The sequence below is a fragment of the Cajanus cajan genome, chromosome 11 (genome assembly GCF_000230855.2).
Source record: "Cajanus cajan strain Asha chromosome 11, NIPB_CcT2T_4, whole genome shotgun sequence".
Classification (NCBI taxonomy): domain Eukaryota; kingdom Viridiplantae; phylum Streptophyta; class Magnoliopsida; order Fabales; family Fabaceae; genus Cajanus; species Cajanus cajan.
Window position 1 is genome coordinate 32,204,146 of NC_138527.1, and position 18,521 is coordinate 32,222,666.

General features: G+C 29.5%; 2 protein-coding genes across 3 annotated transcripts; one reads left to right on the plus strand and one right to left on the minus strand.

Moving 5' to 3' along the window:
* Positions 1-2,453: 2,453 nt before the first annotated feature.
* On the plus strand, positions 2,454-10,640 carry SVP (K-box region and MADS-box transcription factor family protein). Of its 2 annotated transcripts, none has more exons than XM_029271689.2 (9): positions 2,454-2,908; positions 3,025-3,229; positions 6,785-6,863; positions 7,773-7,837; positions 7,922-8,021; positions 8,107-8,148; positions 8,242-8,283; positions 8,470-8,558; positions 10,449-10,640. In XM_029271689.2, exons 2-9 carry the CDS (start codon positions 3,048-3,050, stop codon positions 10,465-10,467), a joined length of 618 nt encoding a protein of 205 aa, XP_029127522.1. In that variant the 5' UTR covers positions 2,454-2,908; positions 3,025-3,047; the 3' UTR covers positions 10,468-10,640. The 2 variants fall into 2 exon arrangements, with proteins under 2 accessions (XP_029127522.1, XP_020218071.1); XM_020362482.3 differs by having other exon boundaries at positions 2,465-2,908; positions 8,398-8,558.
* A 3,039-nt stretch (positions 10,641-13,679) lies between these two features.
* LOC109801425 (very-long-chain (3R)-3-hydroxyacyl-CoA dehydratase PASTICCINO 2A) lies at positions 13,680-17,998 on the minus strand. The gene is made up of 10 exons (XM_020362487.3): positions 17,719-17,998; positions 17,512-17,623; positions 17,333-17,351; positions 16,914-17,002; positions 16,750-16,803; positions 15,094-15,164; positions 14,912-14,993; positions 14,438-14,534; positions 14,225-14,342; positions 13,680-14,029 (listed from the first exon to the last, which is right to left on the minus strand). Exons 1-9 carry the CDS (start codon positions 17,787-17,789, stop codon positions 14,272-14,274), a joined length of 666 nt encoding a protein of 221 aa, XP_020218076.1. The 5' UTR covers positions 17,790-17,998; the 3' UTR covers positions 13,680-14,029; positions 14,225-14,271.
* Positions 17,999-18,521: the final 523 nt, after the last annotated feature.

An 18,521-nucleotide genomic window follows, 5' to 3' on the forward strand; every position in this document is an offset into this window, starting at 1 on the left:
ACGGCCCGTTCCAAATCACGTTCCCTTTCGTTAAAACAGCTCCTGGAACGGACCGTTTCAAGGCCGTTCCACTTGCAAAAAAATGTGTACATTTCTATTTTGGAACGGGCTGTTCTAAAACAAGAGCGGCCCGTTCCAGGTTAAAAAAAATGACTAAAAAAATTCTTTAAAACGGGCCGTTTCATGGGTCTATTTCAACGTTAATTCTTAACTCTAGAACGACCCGTTCTTGGCCCGTTTCAATTTCAGAAATTTCACTCTGTGGCTTTAAGTAGAACGACCCGTTCTGCTTTCAGAACGGGCCGTTCCACTTCCAACAACTGCCCACATTTCCCCACAAACACGAAAAAAAAAAATATATATAACCAACTCAGAATTCGGTTCCCCGAGAACCGAATTCTGAGTTGAAAAAACAAAAAAAAATAACACTTTGATGCTCAGAATTCGGTTCTCCGGGAACCGAATTCTGAGCTTGCACAGTAAATTGTTCTAACTTGGTAAATAAACTTGCACAGTTGTTAATCTTGTATTTTAAAAAAAAAAAAATAATATTTGGGTAAAAAATTCTGGGTTCCACCCAATTTTTTTCTCTCTCTAAAATAAGTGAAGGTTTGAGAAGTTAGTGAAATAAATAATAATAATAATAATAATATAATTTTTATTTATTATATTATTTAAAATAAAATGAGTGATTATGTAATATATATATATATATATATATATGTAATAAAGTAAAACAATAATAACAATATATAAATAAATATAATAATAATAAGCCATTTTTATTTATATTTTAAATAAATTTATTTGTGAGTATTGTATTTATTTATTTTTAAATAATATAACTATAATAAAATATTTATTATGTTTAAATAAAATTATTTATAAAAATATATTTGTTTATTTATTTAAATAAGAATAAAATTATATTTGTTATGATATAATTGTCATAATTGATTATGATTCCTATTTTTTAAAAAATAGCCACATATATATACATGAGCCTCAATAATGCCTATTCTTTAATAATAATTATACACATTTAAAAAAAAAAGAATAAGGACAAAATAAAAATTATGTTGTCTTGTTTTCATTGTTATTTTAGCCAGTTCCATCGCACAAATTAACATTGAAGTTCTGGCCTTTTATATTGTTATTAAAAACCTTAAACTTCAGCTGATTAAGTATCGAATTTTTTTGTGTGTAAAGAAAGTACGGGTTTTTTTTATTAGAAATTAAATCAGACAATATAATAATTAAACTAAATACGTAGTATTTTATTCTAAATAATTTATCATTGTAAATTTAACATTTGATTAAAATATTAAGAGTATAAATAAATAATAATCAAACCTATACATGTTTGCCTGCTGTCTTTTTAAGAACTTTTTCACCATTCATTATCAATAATTTTTCATATAAAAATTTATAAGAAGAGAAAAACTTTTCATTTTACGTGTATCCTTAACACAAACATAAAGATCGTTTATTTCAAGATATCGCACTGTATTTATAGGAAATCGAATTTTCAGAAATTACTGATATTAATAAAAAAAATATACATCCTAAAAAACAAGGAAAATAGTAATCAGGGTTTCATATCCTTAGGACACAGCTCTACAACTCGTTTATTCTTGGAAACAATGTCTGATATTGAAATCTTTTAAAAAGAAAATAATCCATTATAATTAAAGTAAAATTTTGTTTGAATAAATTGGTTGAAAGGTAATTTTAAAATCTTTAATTTGGTTTGAATATAACAAAAAAACAATAGTTTTAAAAGAAATCATGCAATAATGATATATTAAATTAAGTTTTTTTTTATTAATTAGGAAATCGAATCTAACTTTTTATATGATTATATGAACTTGTGTCGGAGATAAATAAGCGATCCATAATTTTATTCAAATTTTCAATAAAAAATTAGTTGTTGGCCTTAACATTATATATAATCGTGTTTTACTCTAATATAAATTTGTATATAAAAAAATCAACTTAAAAACAACTTGTTAAAAAAATAATCATAAATTTCAAAATTTTCATATAAAAAAGCTATTTAAAAACTTAATTATTGCAAACATCTTTTTTTTTTTAAGAAAGACAGGTCACAGATATAATTTCTCTCAAACACACTAAAAATAGTGAATCAATCTTCTGACAAAGCAATTAAGATTAATCATCATTAAAGTTCATAAATATTTTACATTAATGATATATATAATTATAAAAAAATATATCATAGTTAAAGAACTGATTAATAAATAAAAAAATGTAATATACGCTGTGTTACTGTAACTCTGGTTAGCGAGAACAGAAAATAAGGGTTATATATTATATCTCACTCCATTAATTTATACTTATTCATTGATTAACTATTGGTGACACCCCTACAACCTTTGGGAGATGAGCAGGGAACACTGCTTCGCCATAAAAGGGTATACTTTTTCCACACTTTCACATTCCCTCTCACTCTCTCTCTTCTTCCCATTGGTGGCTTTCATCAAATCTGGAACCATCTCTCAAGCCAAGCCAAACAGCACCAAAACCAACATTTCCTAATATCAAAACTTTCCCCCCCAATAAGGAAAGTTAAATCCACGAGTACGTCCAGTGACAAGTTCTCTCTCTCTCTCTCTCTCTCTACACCCTCACCCCACACAACTCCATCATCTCATCATATTCTCACCTCCAACAAGCAAAAAAAAAAAAATTCACACGCGGGTCTTCTCCCTGGATCTCCGAGCGAGCTAGGATTTCACAAAAGCTAAATTTAGTTAAACACCTGCACATTAATTTTTCTATCACATGTCCCTCTCAATCTCACACTAAACTAAAAATCCACCACCCTTTGCTTTTTTTTGCTTTTCATAAAACACTCCATAAATAGTCAACGACTCAGCTTTTTTCGGTGGGTTTCTTCGATTGTATGCTGGTTCATTCCCCGTATGTATGAGCAAGTGATTAAAGAGGCTAAAGCTGTTTACTTTCCTTTTTCTCTTTCCTTGTTTATCCGAATGAGGATAGGTTAAGGTGAAGGGTACACGCACATGGCGAGGGAGAAGATTCAGATTAAGAAGATCGACAACACCACGGCGAGGCAGGTCACGTTCTCCAAGCGTCGCAGAGGGCTCTTCAAGAAAGCTGAGGAGCTTTCGGTTCTGTGTGATGCTGATGTTGCTCTCATAATCTTCTCTTCCACTGGGAAGCTCTTTGAGTTCTCCAGCTCAAGGTCTTTTTCTCTCACTCTTTATGTTGATGGGGTTTCCGTGGTTGTGTTTTTTGGATTTTACTCTTTGTGGTTAAGATAAGATCTGTTTATCTTTATGCTTTGCGTAATGATAATTAATTAAAACAAACCATGAAACCGTTGTAGTTTACTAGGGTTATGGTGCTATATGCTTAAGATTGTTTGTCAGTTTTCATTTTTGTCTGGTTAACCAGAAAAAAAAAGGCTATGTTTTGGAAGCTGGGTTACGAGAGTTCCGACATCGGAGATAGTTCGTGTCTTCGTGGTTAACTTGAAGCACGGTTACCAACTCGCCACTTATATTGTTTCTTTCTGTTTACTGTTTAAGATTTCTTCTTTCTTTCCTGGTTCTACCGTGTGTTTAGATTGTCGATGAGGACTCAGAAGCTACGGAGTCTTTTCGTGATTTTCCACCACATTATAGAGTAATTTTATGATTTTCCACCATAGTTCCAAACACGCATCTAGTAGTTTTATAGTTTCATCATTTGCTTGCTGTTTCCGAAGTCTAGCGAGGTTCGGGAGGTAGGTATTAGATAAGGAAATAAAATAATGAATAAGACTCTAAAAAGTTAGAAGTGTTTCTGATTGCTTACTTATGAGAAATAAAGGACTTTTTTTTTCTCGGTAAAAATGTTGTCAAAAGAGTTTATAAGTTTGTATCTAAATACGCAAAGTCTAGAAACGCAGAGTTAGATAATAAATGCTTGCTTTGGTCTATATTCCATGGAAGTATGAACATACTATATATGAATGATATGTAGCTTTAGCCCATTTCGCTTTAAAGTAAATATATTATTTTGCAAAATATGATTTATTACATTATAAATAATTTTTCTCTCTTAATTATATAAATTGTTGTACAAATAAGTTTTATTTATTTCTATATCAGTAATTGTTATACAAAGTATCATTTATTTGCTAAGTTGCTACTTCGATGCATAATTATTAAACGTCAGAATTGTAAAAGAGAGAAAATCAGTCACTGGATCAGTCTCATAGGGAAAATTCTTGTTTAGAACGACCCAGCCCTATCTCCGATCAGATAATTAACTAGTCTAAACTTGTATTATTCCAACATATATAATTCCAATATATAAAATAATTTGAACCGTTTCAGTTCATATCTGTTGTTCTATATATGCAAAAATTTGTGGAATAAATATATCAACCTATATAAATTAACAGCACATATATAGAACCAGTTTCATCTGATGATTCTTGTGTTGTTTTGCTCTTTGGAAAGACAAAAGCAGCTATATATAGTGCTACATATATATGTTGTGCAATATTCTCCCTTCTACTTGGTTTTCAATCATATATATCATAATTGAGGTCAGAAGGGATTAACTTTTTGACAAAGAATTCGTCACCATTAACAATTCAGGTTCTAACCATGAAAGAATCAAGCTATAAAAGCCATGGAAATTTGATGAAGCAGTGCGAATCACTATCAACCTTGGTTTAATTATGAGATTTATAATGACGAGAATAGGTAGTTATTTTTCAATATATAAGCAGTATTTCATTTCACCACCATATCTTCGTTCATGATTTAGAGGCTTCTTGCTTTCAAAAGGTGTTAGGCCGCAAGTAATAGGATTGTGTATTACTTGTAGAAAATCTAAGCAAAAATTATATTAATAATGGCTTTTCTTTGATTTTCTTTAAGTTGTATAGTACACAAATTTGAAAACAGGGAAAAAGGTCTGTTATAATTTCAGAGGAACCTTAATCGATGTTACTTGGATAGTTTGACAGAATACAGTTACAACGCACATGCCAAATTGTATTTGTGGAACTGGATTGGACTATATTTTTCTTTTCTATTTTTTTTTTGGTGGGGTTGGGGAGATTACATATTGCTTTTTTTAGTTTATTGTCTGATGGTAATTCTGTAAGTACTAGCAGGTAAATCTTTATTTTTTTTAATGTAAAGTTTATAATAAATATTTTTAATATGTAAATTATATTATAATTAAAATTCATACTAAACAAATATTTTAAAAATATAAATCAATTTTAGGCTTTTAATGAATCACTTAAATTACGAGGATATGATTGTTCTAAACTATTGATAATTCTTTAAAAAATAATTGGAATCTAATTTAAAATAAAAAAAGGTAGATTGAAAGGGATAGATAATAAAGATGGTCTAGCATTCATATAAGATAATATAAGGGTAGTTTGATATGGTTGAAAGATAAGAAATGCAAGTTAAAAGAGACAAAAAAATAAATATTGTGGATTTTTAGTTCAAAAAATGGAGAGTTTCAATTTTAATGTATGTATTTTATTTTATAATATAAGAGTAGATTACTGTTATAGTTAGATCGTATTCATTTGCCTTAATAAGAAATTCTATTATGGGTTAAGAGATCTGATTCATTTTCCTTAATTTGTTATGTTTTGATGTACCTTAGATCGGGTCCTAATGTATATTGTTGTGTTTTGAGTGAGTTATTATTGTATGAACTAGACTTGTGACCGTGTATGGAAAATAAATTATTATAGTTAATAAATTTTATTTTAATAATTAATATATATAAGATTGTGAAAATTATTATAGTTAATAAATTTTATTTTAATAATTATAGAAGTTCAAAAGTCTATTAATTAATTAATTATGTGTGCAGCTACTTATTATACTTGTGAAAAAAAATTTCGTGTGCGTGTAAGGTTGAAAGGTGAAATGGTAAATGAGTGATAATTGATTTAAATGCAACATAAATTAGTCATTTCATTTTCTTCTTTTTATTTCCTAGCTCGCATGCTAAATACACATCTTCTAAATGATCATCTTTGGTGTTATAACTTGAGAATATGTGAGAAGAATAGATGAAAACTCAACCGTTTCGTTGGATTCAAAATGAATTGGTCAAATACATTATATTTACACTTTTTTTAGTTCAAATTTATTTTAAAATTCATAATAATAACTTTAAAATATAGTAGAAATTGTTTGATAGTTTGTTTTAGTCATTTTATTAGTTCAAATTATTTATTGATGATTATAATTTTTATCAGAGAACCTAATTGATTACTTTTTATAAAATCTCTCTTTCGAATTATTTTTTATTTATCCACATACATTACCAATAAATACAAAAATATTTGGTTTGTTCTTGCACAATCGCATATAATGCCTACATATGGAATATTAGCAGTTTAAGGTTGAGTAGAGTTTAATTATTTTTTCAAAACCATGATGTATATATTTTTAATCAGGAAAGGCAAATCTATTAGGATTGACCTAGTACTGATTTGAGTATAATTTTTAATCATGATGTACGCACGAATGAATATGACCTAACTACAATCTGAAAAATGATAGTCATTTAACTTTATCCATCATTTTAAAATGAGAATCATACCCAATATCTAACTTCATGAGGTCCAAGATGAGCGAAATCAAAATATATCTCCTACTTAAAGATATTTGATGGTGTTATGTATACACCAATCTTGTATGTGTATGTACTTAAGTTTTTCTTAGGGCTTTTCTTCATGATATGACTTTAATTTTGTATTATGAAGCATGAAGGAAATACTTGAAAGGCATCATTTGCACTCAAAGAACCTAGCAAGGATGGAACAACCATCTCTCGAGTTGCAGGTTGGTGGTACTTACATTTGGTATTTGGTGTTTATTTACTCCTTTGGTACATCAGAAAATCGCAGTTAATATATTGAATTCCTATTAATAGAATTCATGACAATTTCATGAGAAAGAAATTTGATGTCACATGCATTACCACTTAACTGATCTGAAGCCATATTTGATCTGAATATCTCAATTGTAATGACATAACATATTAACCTTTTTTTACAATAATTTTTACCGAGGTTAAAACCTATGAACTCATACATTTAACTCCTTATATTAGGCCAATTGTAGTGATTCCAACTTATTAACTCATACTCACATGTGTAAAAGGGTTTTAGAGGCATTTTTGAAGTAAAAGAGAGTAGTTTTATAGGGAAATTAATGACTAATTAGATAAAACAAAGAGAAAAAGATAAATTTGGATGAAATTAATAAATCCTTTTTCCCGTACTCGGATGATAGATCAATGACTATGGAAAGAAAGAGATAAATATAAAATTTTAATGTAAATCTTATATTTCTTTTAGTAACAATAGTAAAAATGAGTTTTTTTTTTTTTTTTTTTTTTTTTCTTTCTAAAATAGGAGTGAACTAGGATTCAACGGAGCTACGTGGGATAATAATAAAAGAGGAGAATTAGCATACACTACGTTTTCAATTATTTTAGTATAAAAATCATACTAAAATACTTTTAAAATATTTTATATTTTTAGTATAAAAGTAATATTAAGAATGTTTTACAAGCACAAGTTAATTTTTAATTATCAATTTTTAAAAATGAACCATGTTCATGAAAGAAAAAGAACTTGAGTTATGGCTTTTGTAGATGAAAATGAAGTTTTTTATACTCCATATTTGAGAGGAACAATATGTTGAAAATGTAATGGCTATCATTATTTTCTTAAATGTTTACTGCAGCTAGTTGAAAACAGCAACTACACGAGATTGAGCAAGGAAGTTGCTGAGAAGAGCCATCAACTAAGGTACAAGTCTGAATTTGATAAATAAATGATTAATTTGTTTCGTTAGAATTGTAAAGGCATATATATCAATGAAGAAAAATTCAGGCAGCTGAGAGGAGAGGATCTTCAAGGTTTAAACATAGAAGAATTGCAACAACTGGAAAGCTCTCTTGAAACTGGATTGGGCCGTGTTATAGAAAAGAAGGTCTTCAATAATTCTATTATATTTTTTCTCTAGTGCCCCACCAGCACAATAATTTGTTTCATAACTTGATATTTTTGGTTTTCAGGGAGAGAGGATTATGAATGAGATCACTGATCTCCAAAGAAAGGTTAGAAAGTGGGGATTTGCAATCAATTATTTCTACGTCTTATATGATTCTCTCTCATAGACTAACAAGTAACAACTCCAATTGAACTTTCAGGGGATGGCATTGATGGAAGAGAACGAACGACTAAAACGTCATGTATGATATATCCTTTATATTATTTTTTGGGTGTTGATGTTTTATTCTCTCACGTAAACTTGTGCAAATGAAAACATAAAATAAAGTTGAATATATGTATGTGTTGCACCAAAGGTGGCGGGCATAATTAGTGGGCAAAGGGTTGGTGGTGCCGATTCTGAGAACTTTGTTATGGATGAAGGTCAGTCTTCGGAGTCTGTTACTTACGTCTGCAACTCCACCACCACCGGACCTCCTCAGGACTATGAAAGCTCAGATACATCACTCAAATTGGGGTGAGTCTTCTATTCATTTACTTAACACAATTTGCTTGTGGATTTATGGCTTGTTTAGATACAAGTTGAAGAACTTTTCTACTGGAAATAAATTATTATTTTTAGTAGGGAAATTCTTGAAATTACTTATAAACTTGTATTTAAATAGGTTTTTATTCTACATTGTGTATGAGTTTCGTGGAAGAAAAGAATTAGAGTTAATCACCTATATATGGTCAGTGTAAAGTTTTTTTACACTGACAATCAATCATATTTTTTAATAATACCAAGTCATTTGTTCATTTAATTAAATAAAAGTAAAATAAAATAATTTAAAAAATATGATTGATTGTCAGTGTAAAAAACTTTACACCGGCAGTGTATGGATGATTAACTCAAAGAATTATGTAGTGCAAGTTAATTTGAATAACAAACACTTGAACATCCTTTTTAATTTATAAATTAGTTATATATATATCTTTCATCTTTTATTTTATTGCAAAAATTTGTTTTGTTTTTTACTTGGTTTTATTTTTAAAATTAATTACATAAATGAGGCCGTAACGATTTCATACAAAAAAATTAAGTTGTTGTTTATCACTACATTTAGTAACGATTTTAGTTGGGTCGCTATCTGTTTTAGCGACTTTTGCTACATGACTCATGGTTTCTTGAATTTTATTTTTGATATGTGGTACTAAAGTCATTATGAGACATAACGACTCTATGATAAATAATTTTAAAGGTGTAAATAGTTCTAAAATAGTCATATTTACAAAATTAATATTAAAAATAATTTTACAATGATTGATTAGTCCATTTCGAAACAATGATAAATTTTTTTAAAAAAGATTTTGGGACTCAATTTTTAATTATTTTATTTACTAATCCAATACGTGAAAATTATCTTATTAAATTTTCTATATATGTGATCAACTAGATTTTTTTAATAGAGAATATTATTGGGTAAAATACTTTGTAGTAATATTATAAAAAAAATCGCATTGAATTTTACTGTTCATGAATCAAAGAGTCGTAAACATTATGAAAAGTATGAAAAAGTGAATCTCACAAATAGTTAGATAATAATCTAATATTAGATTTTTACTTTTATAGTTACTTGAGACTCATTTCACACTTTTTTATAATGTTAATGGCCGTTTTTATTTGAATATTAATTGGTTTTATAATTTTTACATAAGTGTATTTAATGAGATTTGACTCTTTTAAAGTGAAAGGTATTTTTTTAGAGGATAAAATAGATTAATAATCGTTGGTTAACAAATTAATGATAAAAAATTGTGATATAATCAAATATTTGTCTAATAAAATTTAGAATTAACTATAATATTTATTATTAATTTTTTTAATCAATAACTATTATTGAACTTAATTTTTTATTGTAAAATCTTCTCATTTTAAAGGAGTCAAATCTTATTTAATAAAATAAATTTGTCTTAAATTAATTGGTCTTCTGAAATCATACATAAAGTTTTATTTAGGTAATACATTTAATGAAATCTATTACATTTATTACTAAGGTGAAATATTAATTATTTAGGTGAAAATTTAATTTTGACATGAAAATAACACATTCTTACATGAAAAGAATTTTGTTCCCCTTTTAAGTTTTTCCCTAATATAAAGAGTTGAAAATTACATATGAAATTTGAAAGAAAAAAAAAATTGTTTTGGAGCGCTAATTGAATTTTATAAGTTGAAGGTTTGAAATATTTTTTAAAAAACTAAAAGACGAAAATGAAATTTCACATAAGGCAAAGATCCCGTAAATTTAATAAGTTGAATACTTTTTTGTTTATTTATTTTATAGTAGTTAAAAACTCTCTTGCTAACTATTTTACTCCGTTTATTCATCCTAACTTAATTTAATCTTTTGTAAATTACTTGCAGGCTACCGTACTCCGGCTGATGGGAAAAGGCGTGTTTGTATTATCATCAAGTTCTAAGAGAAAAATTACATTAAGTGTGCTTTAGAATGCATGAACAACAAACACGCACTAAGTGTGTGGAAAGATGTACTATCAAGCACATATGAACACGATTATGGTTAAATTTCATTAATGATTATGACTCGAGTCTTTAGCCGTGGTGTGTTGGGCGAATGCTCATCATATGTCTTGTATGATTATGTTCGAAAGTTTGGTTTTACCATATTGAAGTTAAGCAACCCATCATTTGCTTAGATTAAATTATTAAGTGGTTTCTGAACCCTGCCATTTATAGTGTTTAGATACCATGAGAATTACTTCTATTCCCAAAATAATGGTGATACCATGAAAAAGTAGAAGCAACTATTTATTGCTTTAGCTTGAACATGAAAATTAATTGATTTTTTCTCATAGTGAAGCTGTTCCAAACACTATGTATGAACAGTATCGAGTCTGACTAATTTTGTGTCTACTTAGTATATTATCTTGTTGAACGATTCAATTGGCTATTGTAAATGGGAGAATTTCTTTGGATTGAATGAATTTATTTTAATTTATATTTTATAATATAAGCTAGTAAAGTCAAGATCTTCCAAAAAGGAACTTGATTCTCTCAAATATGTTATTCTTGTGTTGATAACCAAAAGTTTTAAACAAAATATAGGGGAAAATGACAGTTATTTTAATTCGTCACTAAATATTAATGCCATTTAGTTCTGTAATTTCCTTGTATGTGTGAAATACTAGATTTTTATTTTCTTGTGTTATAATGTTTTATATGTGCAAGTCCATTTTAATTGCATTGCTTCTGTTGAAGATCTAATAAAGGCTTCTTTATTCTCTTCATACAATGAACTTTCCTCTTAAACAAATAACAGAAAATGAGCCAAATCCACTTTTTTCCCTGTGTTAAAATGGGCATCATCATTTTAACCTTTCCCCCCTTCCAATTATAACTGATTAAAAGAGAATCCAGTAAAACAAGATTACTAATTTCAGTCAGGTTAACTTATAGCATCTGAGATAGCTAACAACATCATGGTTCTTTTGCATATTAATTATCCCACCCACAAAGGTGGTTGTGTTGTCATAAGTCCTTGCATGAGCCAGTTGACTTAGAATCTGCATAGCTTGAACTAGAAAATTTGTTTTTGAATGGAACTATAGAGGATTGAAAGCTAATATGTGATGACTTCTAACAGTTAAATTTCATAGTTTTGGAGCATACAAAATGTCACAATGCATCGAAAACCATATCTGATCTATCCCATGTTCTAATTTTGAATCAGTCTACTTTGACTGATCATATTTTTGGCTAGGAATTTCAAATTCAAGAAATCTCAAGTTTGTTAGAAAGCTTAGCTATCCACTTTAACATGGAAAATTCTCATCCCTAGGAGATTTAGGAATCATTCCCAGTTTTAGATTGACATTGAAATAGCTTAATACAATGTAAATTTCTACTTCTATGGAGAAACTTGACATCTGCATACCTTGAGCTTCACAAATCACTACCCTAAACAGGACAGTTCCGGTTATAGAATGTTATATTGAATGTAGTTTCCTGAGTCAAAAAATTTGGTCCTAATTCAAAATGAGTTGAGCGTGGTGCATTTGCTTGGTTGGGACTTTTTATAACAAATTAGAAGTTGTGATTTTGGCAAAGTATCACCGTTCACAATTTTATAATTATTTATGATATGTTGAAATAAGGTGCTTGAGGAGAACATGCATGCAATGATTGACTAAATATATTTGGTTGTTGATAAATTATATATCAGTTATCAATTATGTTTCCCTTCCAATTCCAAACTGAACTTTTTTAACTAGCAATAATTTATGTACTGTTCAAGGTATGGGGCTGAGCAATCTTCCCTGTTGATCGGATAATCTGAGGCAAGGGGAGAATGTCTTTTATTCTCTCGAGAATTTATCGTAGTAGTAAATTTCAAGTTAAATAAATGGTCCTGAATTTTCAAGGATTTAAGACTCGGTTTTAGAGGGGTTTTGATCAATGAATGATTGTATCTTGGTGATTGCTTGTGTGATTGAAGAGGGTGAATGATTTGGATTAAAAGGGATTGGAATAAAAAAGTTGTTGCATCTTCTATTTATTATACCATTTTATAGAGAAAAAAAATCATTCTTGCATGTGGGATTAAAGAGTGTCAACGCCCAAAGTTTATTTATTTATTTTTTAAAATGATTGATGCGTTAAAGAATTTTGTAAAGGTATACATTTTCTTATGTGTGTTCTTATACCTGTATGCAAGCTATAAGTTCCAAGCAATCTTTTTCAGCCTTCAACTTTCAAAAGGCAAAATATCTTTGCTAATTCCAAGCCAAGTCCCCTTCCTAAAGCTATTGTAGTTTTAGTATTAGTGGCTCCATTGTATATAAATTAATTTGACTTAATTTATTTTTAAACTAAATGTGTCATAATTATTTATTTTTAGAATAAATATGTTACAAAATTATTCTTTAATATAAATAAATATTTTTAAGTTATTTAGTTTTAGTTTTATTTTATTTTATTTATTTTTATTAAATATCAATGAATACCAATAAATGTTCACATATGTATTAAAAAATCATGAATAGCTGTTAAATGAGTATCACACTAAATACTCTAACTATAGCCACCATTATAAAGCCAACTGGTCTCAAAATACAAGGATGGTATTTCATATTTGTTTCATGGTCATTGACAACATTTAATTTGAAAGCCTCTCTCGTGTTGTGGAGCTATTTATTTCACCTTGTGCATTTTGAGACCCATGCGGTGATCGAGGAGATTATTAAAATTACGAAGATGAAACTTTATGAAAATGAATTACGTGAATTAAAATATACTATTATTGAATTTATTGATTTGATATACATGTCAAAAGTTAAAAGTTCGAATTTGAACTCTAAATTTATAATTATGGAAATTTTTTACATTGAAAAATCAAAAAAAAAATTATGATTGATTAAGTTTGAATTTTAACGTTTAAGAAACATAAAATATATAAAAGGTATTGAGAATGAGAGTAATTTATCAAATGAGAATTTAATATACAAGTTTAATTATCATAATTTTGTTTATCATTTTTTTTCAATTAATCATGAATTTAAATAATTATATATAAATAAGGTAGTTAATCTAATTAGTCATTTTTTTTAAATAATAAAATAAAATAATGCAAATATATAAAAAAAATATGACCGTGTTATATGAATTTTTTTTAGAAGAAAAATAATTACTCCTAATAATAGTCTAATGCTATTCTACGACTAATTAGGAATTTCTTTTTCAATATTTTGGTGGTAGTGAGAAAATAATATTAATAATGCGCGGGCCAATGATGGCTACAACAAGGATGGAAAATATAGTATGCCGATTGTCGACCACCTAGCTTTTCACTTTAACTCTGTTGAATTCCCAGAAACCGATTCCCAAAAGCAATCATCGCATTTCTCATTAAATATTGATCCATTACTTAGTATTATGCTTTTCTTATATGCCAAATCTTTCTATTTCCAGCTAGTACGCACGTGAACCTAGCAAACACAATCAATGCACAATATTAATTATTGTCATACAATTTGACACAATCATATAAAATATATTATTAAAGTAAAAATAGACCATAAAATTTAATTTCTTTTACTCCACTGTTTTGACTTGAGCATACATGAGCAAGAATTTCTAGGATTACGCATATGAATCCAAACCAAGACATGTCCATATCCTACCTTAGGACAAAAGTAAACACTACAAAGTCTACAATACAGATGCTACTCTACTCTTTCTTTGATTTTGATAGGGCTTTCTTCCTCTGTGCAAGCATGTAACTATACAAGTGAGGGCTACCTGCATAGTGTTATGCAATCCAATGAGTTAACAAGGTCGATAACAGGAATGTTAATTAAAGCACAATAGAGGTGAGAAAGATGTTGAGTTCATGCCTGGAACATAGATTCCCAGTACAACAATAGCAGCATAAAAGTAATCAAAGGAGAAGTTCCATTTGTTAGGCATCCTTAGGCAGTACTTCTCAGATGCCTGAAAAATACCATATCAGTCAATCATTAGTGACAATTTATCAAGTATCTTCCCATTTTTCTATTACCACTTTAGGAGTCCCAAGAAATTGCAGGTGGTCAAGGTTACAAAACATCAACTAACATGAAACTTGAGGGCAATGCAGGGTGAAAATTTTCACAAAAGTGGAGAATGTAATTTCCTTCTTGACTAGACCAAACTTCATATAAGTCACTCTTTGTCTATAGGAAGCCTCTTACTGGACTTGCTTGAAGATTAGTAAACATAAGGGCAAAAGAGAAAATATACATTCATGAAAATGACGAACAAATAACCGAACCAACCTGCACTACAGGATTCTAAAAGCATTGTGGACACTTGCTGTTTTAATTCTTTACCTTAATGAATGGCAAGGCAATGTATATTAGACCAACTTCGCTGCTGATGCCTGTTGGATATAGCACTAAAAAGGTGCTATATCTGCGAGAGAAAATTGCAGTCAATATAACATGAATATAAGAATTGACAATTACAATATAACATAGAGCAAGCTCAAAATTCAAAGTTTCAAACTTCATACCTGAGCCACAAAAGCCATGATGGGGTATATCCAAATGCCTCTTTCAATCCAAAGAAAAAATAGCGAATGATCTACAATTGTAACAACAAAGGGGATAATCAATATTGATCTTTGTTAATAGTCCCCTTCCCTTTTCAATCAATTACTTTTCCATGGAATACAAAGAGATGTGTTTAATCTTTATCAAGAGAAAAAGAAGAATTGTATGGGAAGATGGGGCACCAAGCCTAAGAGTTTGCTTTGCAGTCACTGAACCCATTGCCTAACATAACCAACTAGAGGTTCTTATAAACAATAAGGGTCTATTTGAATAAATTTCTCTCCGATTAGCTTCTCCAAAACATATTTTATAACTTATGGCTTAGTTAAATTTTTAACTTATGGTAAAACTTATTTCATTTTTCCTATATTTTCTTTTGCTAAGAGAGAAGTTAATCAAAAGAGAGCCTAAATCTATAAATTAACACTTTATCTAAATGCTTCTAAATGATACTACCATCATGAATCTCTATTTTGCTACTTTTGTTTGTTCCATATCAATGACAACCCAGGACTATGATAGACCCCTTGAGCACTGCACATATTCGAGGAGGTCCTGGCTGAAGCATACAGATTCAGAGCATGCAAAAACTGAAGCAATGGCTTCAATATTTAGATAGGATGATTGGGATAATTATATAGGATTTGTGATCTGCCAATGTAACAAGGCCTCGACACTCTCTCTTGCAGGTATACTATAGACACTTCCCATTCCCCATCAAGTAAGGTTTACCGGTGTCTAATAAATCATGGTCATGGTGGATGGGTTGAACAAGCACACCCTTTCTTGCTTTGTGCTTGCTTTGTTCTGTTTTTTAATATTTCAAAGCAGGTCTTTGACCTCACTATCTTGTGCTCTCTTCTAAGTTTTACCCTCTAATTTTTATATTCTAATTGATTAAATATTAGGCATCCTGCTACCTGCTATCCTACTATAGCAATTTTTAGTGTCAGCTGGGCCACGCTGCTACTTGGGATTGACAACTGTGCTAGATAGGATTTGTTTCTGTTGGGGTTTGTTTCCTTGTTTCTTAGTTTTTCATTGCCTCTTGTATATGTTCTATTAGATTGCCTCTAATCCTCTATATGTACGGCACAAGCAGATGTTCAGAAATTACATTATTTGAATCCCAAAGATTATTGTAGACAAACAGTTTAAAATCCATCAACTTACAGGAAGTTTAAATCATATAGCATATTTGAACTATTACTCATCAAACTAGGAGATCTTTTCAAAAAAACTGACTACCAAATGCTGTAACTAATGCTGTTTTGAAGGTGACAATGTTTCTCTTTTCTGGCTGGATTGGTGACTTAAAGACCAAATGATTTTCCACCACACATACCCAAGTACATTCCTTGACTTTAATAGCCAGCCAACTCTTTCAAAGATATTTATCCCCCCAATAACTTCTATGCCATGGAATCCACCAACCATACTACACTCGTCATTATTGCAAAGTAATAAATCTACAGTTGTTTTTGCAGTTTTGTTTTCCATTATGAATCTATGATAGTTGAATTTAAAATACTTAAACAGACAGGTGGGAATGGAAAAAGACGTTATTAAGAACAAACACAACAAGTATGCAAGCAAATAATCACAAAAAAACTTGCCTCGGTGATAGACCAGCTGATTAATAGGGAGGTAACGAGCACATGAGTCCGAGTCTGTCATTCATAGATATAGATAGCTTTTCAATAAAACAATATGGTTGAAAATTTAATTAATTTAACTGAAGGAAGCAAAATAAAAATAAAAAGTTCAGGTTTGTCTTAACCTCAGGAAAACTCCATAAGATGCCCCAAACCAGGAACAACCTTGAACCTATCTGTGGCAAGGTTGCTGTTACTGGAGACCGCACCAGCCCTTCATCATTGGGTTTGAAAAAGAGAGCAAACTCATAAATCACAGATATAAAAAATAATTTATTTGTGGACAAAGATCAAGTTCCTTATATTATTACCATCAAATTCAAACATATGAATGCTTTTTTTTTTTTCCTGCACTAAATAGACTAAGAATATCTTGCCCCGGAATTTTTACAAAAATAATAATAATAATAAACAATTGTCATTATTTGATTCGAGAAATTCGTAACAATGATAAGGAAATGGATACCAACTTGGTCTATACTTGATTCCCATTTTTAGCAACCCTAACTAATGACTTAATGACAATGAACAAAGGTTTACTCACCTACCAAACCATGAAGAATCTAGCACGCCATGCAATCCAACACCACACCAACAACCATATGAAACAAAAGTTGAAACTTAAGTTAATCCCCACAATAAAACTTGGACATTATCCAATCAAGCAAACAGAAGGGTATCTCCACAGTCAACAAAAATCAGTTCTTTTTTGGAGAAAAATACCTCAAGCACAGCTGCGGTTTGGGCAAAAAGCAAAGGCTTTTCGGCTGCACGGTATATGTTTTCATGGCCCGATTCCTTCAGCGTCCTCAGAACAATATACAGAACCTGAAACCTGTGCAGATCCACAAACTTGAACAGTTACATTCAGAAACAAGGAGGTTGGTGGTGAAAGAGAAAAATCTGAAGAGAGAAACTGGGAGCGAGTACCATCCAACGAGCAGGGTGAAGTTGTAGGCGGTGAGGTAGAGGCGTCTGAGAAGGGAGAAGAAACCGGCCATTGAGAGATGTGAATGAGGAGAGTGTAGATCAAGAATGGAGAGATGAATGTTAAATGGTAGGGAAGAAAGATGTGTTTATGAATTGAAATGACATTTGATCCACTTGGGTAGTTCAACTCCTCAACCTCGAACTACTTTTTGTCTTTGCCGAGTAATATAGGAAAAAGGAGTTGTTGTTTCTTGTTGGGCGACCTCAAAATCCAAACAAGAAAATGATACTTTTATTTTATGGGGGGTCGGGTGCTCATGGCATGCAATCGTGGTTTATCATGAATAAACATTAAAAATTGTTAAAAAAATTCAAAATAAGTGAAGGGTTGAGATGGTTTTACTCATACATTGTGAATCTATTCTTCTTGATAATATTAGTATAATTTTTATTAAGTATTATATCGCTCAATAATTTTAATATATAAATATGAATTTTATAAAACTTAAAAAAAATAAAAATTATTTGATAGTCTATTTCATTAATTTAAATTGATAGATAATAAAAAAAATAATTTATATGTCATTTTGAATCCATCTAATAAAATATCATATGATTTTCAATTTTTTTATAAATTTGTAAACTTGATTTATACATTAAATTTTTTTAATTTAACAGTTGAATTTACAAAAATTTAATGTATAGCATTAATTATTGAGTATAATACATTAAGAACTTTTAATTTAACAGTTGAATTTTTAAAAATTTAATATAGACCATTAGTTATTTAGTAGAATTTATTG

Bases quoted from the DNA above. Each gene is read 5' to 3' on its own strand.
- SVP (XM_020362482.3), top strand. From the start codon at position 3,048: ATGGCGAGGGAGAAGATTCAGATTAAGAAGATCGACAACACCACGGCG. The intron at 6,864-7,772 runs GTTGGTGGTACT...TGTTTACTGCAG, and splicing joins AACCATCTCTCGAGTTGCAG to CTAGTTGAAAACAGCAACTA. The intron at 8,022-8,106 runs GTCTTCAATAAT...TTTGGTTTTCAG, and splicing joins GCCGTGTTATAGAAAAGAAG to GGAGAGAGGATTATGAATGA.
- LOC109801425 (XM_020362487.3), bottom strand. From the start codon at position 17,789: ATGGCCGGTTTCTTCTCCCTTCTCAGACGCCTCTACCTCACCGCCTAC. The intron at 14,994-15,093 runs GTATGAAGTTTG...TTTCTCTCGCAG, and splicing joins TCATGGCTTTTGTGGCTCAG to ATATAGCACCTTTTTAGTGC. The intron at 14,343-14,437 runs GCATGAACTCAA...AACACTATGCAG, and splicing joins ACTGGGAATCTATGTTCCAG to GTAGCCCTCACTTGTATAGT.